The 8,938-nt window shown below is 38.9% G+C and overlaps 1 protein-coding gene across 1 annotated transcript in view; it reads right to left on the bottom strand.

Moving 5' to 3' along the window:
* The window catches only part of LOC115416369 (ribonuclease H1-like), an 11,739-nt gene extending 7,808 nt beyond the window's left edge, over positions 1 to 3,931 (bottom strand). The window contains exons 1-2 of the mRNA XM_030130114.1: positions 3,549 to 3,931; positions 590 to 714 (exon numbers count right to left, since the gene is read on the bottom strand). Of these exons, the coding sequence (XP_029985974.1) occupies positions 590 to 714; positions 3,549 to 3,931 (508 nt within the window). The remainder of the gene's footprint in view (positions 1 to 589; positions 715 to 3,548) is intronic.
* Between the last annotated feature and the right edge of the window lie 5,007 nt (positions 3,932 to 8,938).

The following is an 8,938-nucleotide window of genomic DNA, read 5'->3' as shown; positions in this document are numbered from 1 at the left end:
AAACAAAAAACCCTAACATATAAAAGTCTAGTCCTGTTCTAATGGGAGTCCTTAAAGGATTAAAGATGGGAACAGGATGTGTGGACACTAGTGATGGGAAGATTATCTGATACGCATCGTTACGTCGACACGTGCGTGTATGATCCCAGTGCACCGGTAGAGAAACTGAGAGTGAATGAAAAGTTTGGAATGAGATTGCGATGCATTGGTTATTGAATGTTTGTATCGATGAAATTCAATACGTTCAATACAATGTATTTTTACTTTCATTTAAGTGTTTCTATTTATTTGAGTAAAGTTTTTCTTTCTTTCAATCCCACATTAATGTGTGCCGTGGACTCGTGGATGTGTACACTGTACACTAAAAGTCTGAGCTCTGTGGATGGACTGAGCATGTGCACCACAGATGAATACTGTACTGTGTGTACGTGTGACAGACAGAAGGAATAGACCACATGTGGTTTATGAACGTGTACTTTTACGATATCAGCTGTACTGAATACTGTACTGTGTGTAAGTGTATGTGACAGACATAGAAGGAATAGAGCCAACCCTAGTGGACACTGAAACACTGTTTGAACCTCGGTACCGTTTTTTGAGGATGCAGCTGCAGACGCTTCCACACCTTCAACGAACACCCAGGCATCTGCCTCCGATGCAAATTTCTTAAAACACGCTGAAGGAAACCTATGGACCTGAGCTTTACAATCAACCCTGAAACACAGCAGAACAAGAACAGAGAGAACATGAAGAACAGAGAACACCAACAGTAAACACAAACAACACAGAACATGAAGAACAGAGAGAAAACAAAGGAAAGAGAGAACATGAACAGAGAACATGAAGGACAGAGGGAACACGAAGGAAAGAGAGAACACGAACAGAGAACATGAAGAACGGAGGGAACACGAAGGAAAGAGAGAACACGAACAGAGAACATCAAGAACAGAGGGAACACGAAGGAAAGAGAGAACTCAAACACAGAACATGAAGAACAGAGAGAACTTTTACATGTACTTTCAAGCTCTTAAATTAAAATTCAAGCACTTTTCAAGCCTGGCAGGCATTTTCAAGGATTTCAAACAGTGTCCGACTGTAATCCAGGGTCCGGACCAGTGCAGTCGTACAGGGTTAGAATAGAGGCAGGAAATGACAGTGGATGACAAGTGTAAAGGAGATTCATATATATCAGGGTAGAGACTGCGATCTGGTAGGATCGGCGATTCTACCAGTAGAGACTCCGATCGTAGTCTCTACCAGTAGAAACTCCGATCGTAGTCTCTACCGGTAGAAACTCCGATCGTAGTCTCTACCGGTAGAAACTCCGATCGTAGTCTCTACCGGTAGAAACTCCGATCGTAGTCTCTACCGGTAGAAACTCCGATCGTAGTCTCTACCGGTAGAAACTCCGATCACAGTCTCTACCGGTAGAAACTCCGATCACAGTCTCTACTGGTAGAAACTCCGATCCTGCCAGTAGAAACTCCGATCGGGTTAGGGTTAGGGTTAGAGACTGTGATCGGAGTTTCTACTGGTAGAGACTACAATCGGAGTCTCTACTGGTAGAATCGCCGATCCTACCAGATCGCAGTCTCTACCCTGACATATACACAAACCACTTGGATATGAAAAGAACACACTGCAGAAACTAAAAGAGATGAAAGAAGAAAAGACTGAAAATACAGAAACTAAAAGAGATGAAAGAAGAAAAGACTGAAAATACAGAAACTAAAAGAGATGAAAGAAGACTGAAAATACAGAAACTAAGAGATGAAAGAAGAAAAGACTGAAAATACAGAAACTAAAAGAGATGAAAGAAGAAAAGACTGAAAATACAGAAACTAAAAGAGATGAAAGAAGACTGAAAATACAGAAACTAAGAGATGAAAGAAGAAAAGACTGAAATACAGAAACTAAAAGAGATGAAAGAAGACTGAAAATACAGAAACTAAGAGATGAAAGAAGAAAAGACTGAAAATACAGAAACTAAAAGAGATGAAAGAAGACTGAAAATACAGAAACTAAGAGATGAAAGAAGAAAAGACTGAAAATACAGAAACTAAAATAGATGAAAAAAGAAAAAACTGAAAATAAAGAAACTAAAGGAGATGAAAGAAGAAAAGACTGAAAATACAGAAACTAAAATAGATGAAAAAAGAAAAGACTGAAAATACAGAAACTAAAGGAGATGAAAGAAGAAAAGACTGAAAATACAGAAACTAAAAGAGATGAAAGAAGAAAAGACTGAAAATACAGAAACTAAAGGAGATGAAAGAAGAAAAGACTGAAAATACAGAATCTAAAAGAGATGAAAGAAGAAAAGACTGAAAATACAGAAACTAAAAGAGATGAAAGAAGAAAAGACTGAAAATACAGAAACTAAAGAGATGCAAGAAGAAAAGACTGAAATACAGAAACTAAAGGAGATGAAAGAAGAAAAGACTGAAAATACAGAATCTAAAAGAGATGAAAGAAGAAAAGACTGAAAATACAGAAACTAAAAGAGATGAAAGAAGAAAAGACTGAAAATACAGAAACTAAAAGAGATGAAAGAAGACTGAAAATACAGAAACTAAAGGAGATGAAAGAAGAAAAGACTGAAAATACAGAAACTAAAGGAGATGCAAGAAGAAAAGACTGAAAATACAGAAACTAAAGGAGATGAAAGAAGAAAAGACTGAAAATACAGAAACTAAAAGAGATGCAAGAAGAAAAGACTGAAAATACAGAAACTAAAGGAGATGAAAGAAGAAAAGACTGAAAATACAGAAACTAAAGGAGATGAAAGAAGAAAAGACTGAAAATACAGAAACTAAAACAGATCCATTATTAATCCATTACTTTCTTTTGCCCCTAATGATACTTTAATTATGGCACATTTTTGCTCCAACACAAACTGGTGTTACAGAAAAACATACATGTTATTTGCGTTGGTAAAATACACAGATTTTTTTTTTTTTTTATTCCATTACCAGGCTTATTTTGCCATTTTTTCCCACAAAAACATAATTTAAGTAAATCATCATTCTTACCATATCAAAGTACTTATAAATATCTACCAAGTATGTATTATAAGTGACCTTAGATTAATTACTTGAACAGTAAATTATTTGATCTGTTACCACTTTTCCAGGCCCTGGTCCAGGCTTATATGTGTCAAAGAAAACACAGTCAACATGTTCACAGCCCATTCTGAGGGTTCTTTTAAATGATAACAATGAATGTGGTCCCATTCTGGACCATTATTACTGTCATATCTGTGTGTCAATGACATGTCTGCATACACAGTCTTTAAAATGGTCTCACCAAATAGATTAGAATAAATGTTCTATGGTTCAAAACTCTGCACCGAACCGGACACTGGGACGTTTCCATGACAACAGCTTTTTCGACATCTGACCTCAAGTAAAGTTTCAGCAGCGGAAACCAGGGAAAGCCTTATTTTACCCATAATTCCAGGGGCTTTGGAAGCGGTTCCACTACACTGGTTTACTGAGGCTGATGTAGGTGCATTTAAAGTGGACATGTGTGCTTGGATCCAGTCTCACCAGCTCCTGTAGACGCCTGGGTGGAAGCCCCTCCTCACCCCGTAGTAACATGAGTCCTTCATCCTTTGGTCTGCTGGTCCACACCGTTCTGTGAAGAAGAGCCGCTCAGTCACATGACTGTCCCCACAACAACCATACAGGACCCACGGAGCGTTCCAGAGGAGTGGGAGGGCCACCATGTCCCAGCCGGAGTCCAGCACAGCCCCCCTCATCCGTGTGGAACCCGAAGTCCACATTGGGGGGGGGGGGCGGCGGTTCGGACTGGCGCCCTGTACGCCGCCATTGTTGTAGTTGGCGGCGGGCTCCGGCTCATTCCCTCCAATGCATTTGACCTCATTGGATGTGGGAAACTTCCCTCCTCCCAACACTTTGGAACGCACCATTAGACACACCAGCAGCCGGTGAGCCGCCACGTTCACTGCGCGTTTTCACCGTCAAACACTAACATTCAGCAGAAAAGTACGGACACCACGAACACATGCGGCTAAGCTAGTATTGGGGAGCTAGCAACGATTAGCAACAGGCTAAAAACACACACTAAAGCAAGTCTAAATGACATCTGTGCTCCTACTTTATGTCTAAGGTGACAACTTTTATTTCATTTCATATCATTTCATTTCTAGAAAAACAAAGCAGTAAAATTATTTTAAAAAGCACGAGTCAATTGTCCTCCTCACCTACCGAAATCCCGAGCTGGTCTGAGCATGCGTGAGAATACTACTTCCTGTCACTTGTCGCCAAATCATTTCAACAATTAATTTTCAATAATTAATCAGTTTTTTAAACTGTCATGAATAACAATAATAATATTAATAATGATCATCATCACCATCATCAAAATGAAAGTTTTCACCCCAAAAAAATTAATTTGAGTTTGATATGCATAAAAATACTGATTTTTTTTATCAAATTTGAATTTATTTGTTCCATTAATCATAAAATGAATTAATAAATGAGTACATAAATTATATAAAATGATGAAAGAAAGTATGTATAAATGATCAACTAAGAGGATAAAGCAGGTTCAGAAAATGAATGAATGAATGATCAACTAAGATTTTTTTAAAATAAATCTTTATTGACAATAGATTCATGATAAACATTGACATTTTTTAACAATGATCAAATAAGTAGTTCAATTTAACATGTAAATGCAAATACAGATTTTTCTAACACAGGGACTTTGACATATTCTTTAAGTTTATAACTCATCGAGGTGAATATTTTTCACATATGAATCCTTATCCAAATACTTGTAGTGTTTGTTTAATTTAACATGTAACATTTGTCCTTAGTAGCTATGAATATGTCTACATACAGAGGTGATGGGATATCACAGGTGCTGTTTTTTACATTTCCTTATTAACAATGTATATAATTTTGTTACTTTTGTTGCTAATAAAATATTATGAAATGAAGTTGTGGGCATTTGTCTCTTTTTTCATTAAGGCTGTGGGCATTTGTCTGCACATCTGAGACAGCAGCTCGTTGACTTGAACCAGGCAGACACTGCTGGATGAGCCACCAGACTGTGGCTGTGGACAAGAACCAACAAAAGGCTGGTGCACAATCCACAAACTGTGGTAAGGACATATTCAATTAATTATTAGATGTGTGCTATTTGGGTGGGAATTTTATCTGTGTTCTTAGTTAATTGCACAGTGTATGATAGTGTGGTTTGACTGGTGGAACTGATTAAAGTCCTGAATGTGTCACATTGACCTGCTTGAACCTGGAGGGGTTTGTTCCCAAAGTGACTGATTTTTTGTCTTGTATTTTTTTAGGAAGGTGTGCACCGTCTGCAGAACAGTGAAGGAAACAACAGACGTATGAACCAGAGCAAAGGTCCGATTTGAAAGAGCCTGGATCCATTCTGCTCTGTAGAAGTAAACGTATGCCTTTAATGTCTGCTTTTTCTGAACTCTTTCTATTTGGTTTTCAGACTGAGCTCACCCACACTGAAGCAGGGACTGCTCATTTAATGGCAGCTCCAGCTGAAGGTCCAGGCTGGAATGGAGTAGAAAGTGGAGTCCTGTTGATGAAGGAACTTGAATAGTTTGTTGTGTTTTGTTTCTCTATTGTTCTAATTCTATGCATGTATTTTTTTTTTACTCTTCCTAACTTGTATATTTTAATTCCAGTGGTCTGTAAGATATAATGAAACAGTCCGATGGAACTCCACATACAGCCAACCAGATCTAACAGTCCAGGCAGAAGCCATGAATGTTTCAGCCCACTGCAGAGAAGAAAGACGGGAAGATTTAGAAGAATCTGTGTTTAATCTGAATCTGACACAAGTTGCCATCACCACAGGCAAGTGGAGCTGAAGTAACCCTCAGTGTGATCATCCCCATCACAGCATAAAGAAAGCTCGCAAAACTGAGGTCAGCTACATCATCAACCTACCAAAGGATCCAAGCCCAGTCACTGTGGAAACAATGAGAGAAGAACTCATGCAAGAGGTCGAGAAGACTGAGAGAAACCAGTTCATTATAGACAAGCTCATGAACACAACCCATGCCCTTCATCGACCACAGAGACATCATGGACAGACGGTCAGCTCTGCTTATGGAGACACAGGTAAATAAAAAAATAAAAAAGGAACACAGTCCAGCCCAGATCCTGCTCTTTTAACGGCATGTCAAAGTTTCAAAACTTCTCCACAAAGCAAGTGGTGGATCTAAAGGGTCACAACACAGTGTGTATAGTGAACCAATTATACACAGTAAACAGGGTTATTAGTTTAACTTCCTTTAGATACCATTATATAGCCTGTTTTTAAATTAATGAATAATTGACTGAACATTTGGACCTTGGTACTGACTTATTCTTAATAGAAGAGAATTGCCCTTTATTTCTCTACCTGCCATCTGAACACTTCTGAAAACACCTGAACACTTCTGCACTTCACTCATCTTTGTGCGTTTTGGTGTAATTGTATCCATGTACAGGTGTTTCACCAGTGTTAACCTGCACAGTCAGTTCTAGAAGGAGCTGGACAGACACACACCTAAACTCATCCCCCTGTACAGAGACAAGGCCGCCAAGTCCAGCAAGACAGAGGAGGAGGAGCTACGCAAGATCATGAGGATTTATGACCTCCAGGTGAGTTTGGAACTTTGGATGTTTCACAAACTTCAACAGATCTTTTGTGGACAGCTGTAACTAAGCTGGAGTGTGAAATACCTCCCATGCAGTACAGTCATGTCTTTGGACTGACCTGAGTTTAAGTGAAAACTGTCCCCTCATCAGAGGTAGACATCGTGATAAGATGTATCCAATGAGGGAGAAGTGCCCTGAAAAGACACTTTATCAGCTTCAGTTTGAAAGTCTAATTACATTTGTGATGACTATTGTTATAAAATAGATTTACAGTTTCATTAAACCTGATCGTGCATTCTTTGTGAGAATTCAGAACTATTTAACATCTTGATTTAAAGAGTTTTTGCGTTGCATTTGTGTAATTACTACTGCAGTAGCTATTGTTTGTCTATTTAGGAACAACATGATGTAAATATGAGGCGGGCCCTCATCCTTCATGCACTTCCTGTGTACCTGCGGGAAGATGCCTCCAACTTCTTCAAGACCTGTGATGTAAGTACACTGGGTGTGTTCAAGAGTGTTCACACTTGACTGCCCATTTTTTCTGCTGCTGCTTGGCCCATTTGTTGTTGCTCAGTTACAATTGCTTGTCAATGGCAGTGTGTGCTTTTAAAGTCCTCCAGCTCCCACTCACACCAGTAACACCTGGGGATGAGCAAACGACTTCTGGGGTTACAGCAGCAAATCAGCTTTGAGCAGAAAGAGACTTGAGCCGGCGAAAGGTTGTTGGAGTTGGGATTTCTGATGACAAGCAATGAGCACATTTGTATGCACTGCTGCTGTCGCTCTGAGACTCAGTGTTTTTTCACCTGGGGAGGACTGAGCACATTACCTGTTTATATTGGCTTTTGTACGTCAATTCATCAACAACAAAAAAAATGTAGCTATTAGACATCATTACCTTAATTTTTATTTTTAAGGGCCTATACTCATTTTTACCTCCGCTAGGACGTAGTGTGATCACTTTGCTTTGTGTGTTTGCATGCTTGCGTGCGTGTTTGTTTGTTTGTTTGTTTGTTTGCAAGATAACTCAAAAACTTATGGACGGATTTTCATGAAGTTTTCAGGAAATGTTGGTACTGGCACAAGGAAGAAATGATTAAATTTTGGTGGTGACTGGGGGGGGGGGCAGATCTGTCTTGGTGGAGGTCTGCGCTCTCTGAGTGCTTTTCTTGTTTTATTGTTCGTATTTTGCAGTCAGCTGATGGTCCAGACCTCACTCCCCTGTCCATCATCTTGGACGACTCTCCTGGTGCGACCCTCTTCAGCCCTGACAGCATCTCTGTTGTCGTGGAGGATGAAATACTTGTGAGTGGTCCCATGAATCTGGCAGACTCATTTCTCCTGCTCTTCAGGTACATCTATGCACTACATCTACAGTGTTCAAAAAATCTGGAGCGGACATTCACATTTATCCAAAAAGCTGTGATGTGTCTTGAGGATGACAAACCACTAACAGAGCGTCTACTGACTCTGAAGAATGACTCGTTCAGTGAGTGAATCAGGGCTGAACCATGTTGCACCAGTAATGTCTGACTTACCTGGTTTGTCTCTGTTGATACTCAGACACACAGAGTGAAATACTTTAGACCAGGGGTGTCCAACTCATTTTAGTTCAGGGGCCATTTTCAGCCCAGTATGATCTCAAATGAGCCAGACCAGTAAAATAATAACGGCAAAAAAAAATAAAATTTAATTACATGAGGAAAATGTTTACATCTACAAACTATCCTGTAAAAATGTGAATAACATGAACAACCTGAAATTTCTTAAGAACAACACGTGTAATTTTAAAAGTATTATACCTCAGATTATTATTATTGTTATTATTATTATTATTAGTAGTAGTAGTAGTAGTAGTAGTAGTATTAACAGGCAGAATATACTTAAATTGCACTTAATTCTCTTAAAATAGTTCATGTTGTTCATGGTTGTTCAGGTTATTCACATTTTGTATGAAAGGTTAGTTAGCAAATGTAAACATTTTTATGTCATTTTACTTTTTTACACTAAAACAATGAGAAACATTTGGTGTTGGGATTTTTTTATAGGTGATTATGATAGCATGACAGCAACCTGAGATCATATTGGTCTGTAATTAGACCCCTGAACTAAAATAATTTATGACATCAGTTGTTAATATCTTCAGTGTAATTTTTGGATTTGACAAATTCATCCTGCATTAGATCCTCTGGCGGGCTGGTTTTGGCCCACAGGCGTATGTTTGACACCCACGCTTTAGACTAATTGTTGAGCTGAGTGGTGAGAGTTCTTTTTCTATCCCCCCC

Source organism: Sphaeramia orbicularis, unplaced genomic scaffold (genome assembly GCF_902148855.1).
Source record: "Sphaeramia orbicularis unplaced genomic scaffold, fSphaOr1.1, whole genome shotgun sequence".
In the NCBI taxonomy this organism is placed as follows: domain Eukaryota; kingdom Metazoa; phylum Chordata; class Actinopteri; order Kurtiformes; family Apogonidae; genus Sphaeramia; species Sphaeramia orbicularis.
This window is presented reverse-complemented; position numbering and strand designations above follow the sequence as displayed.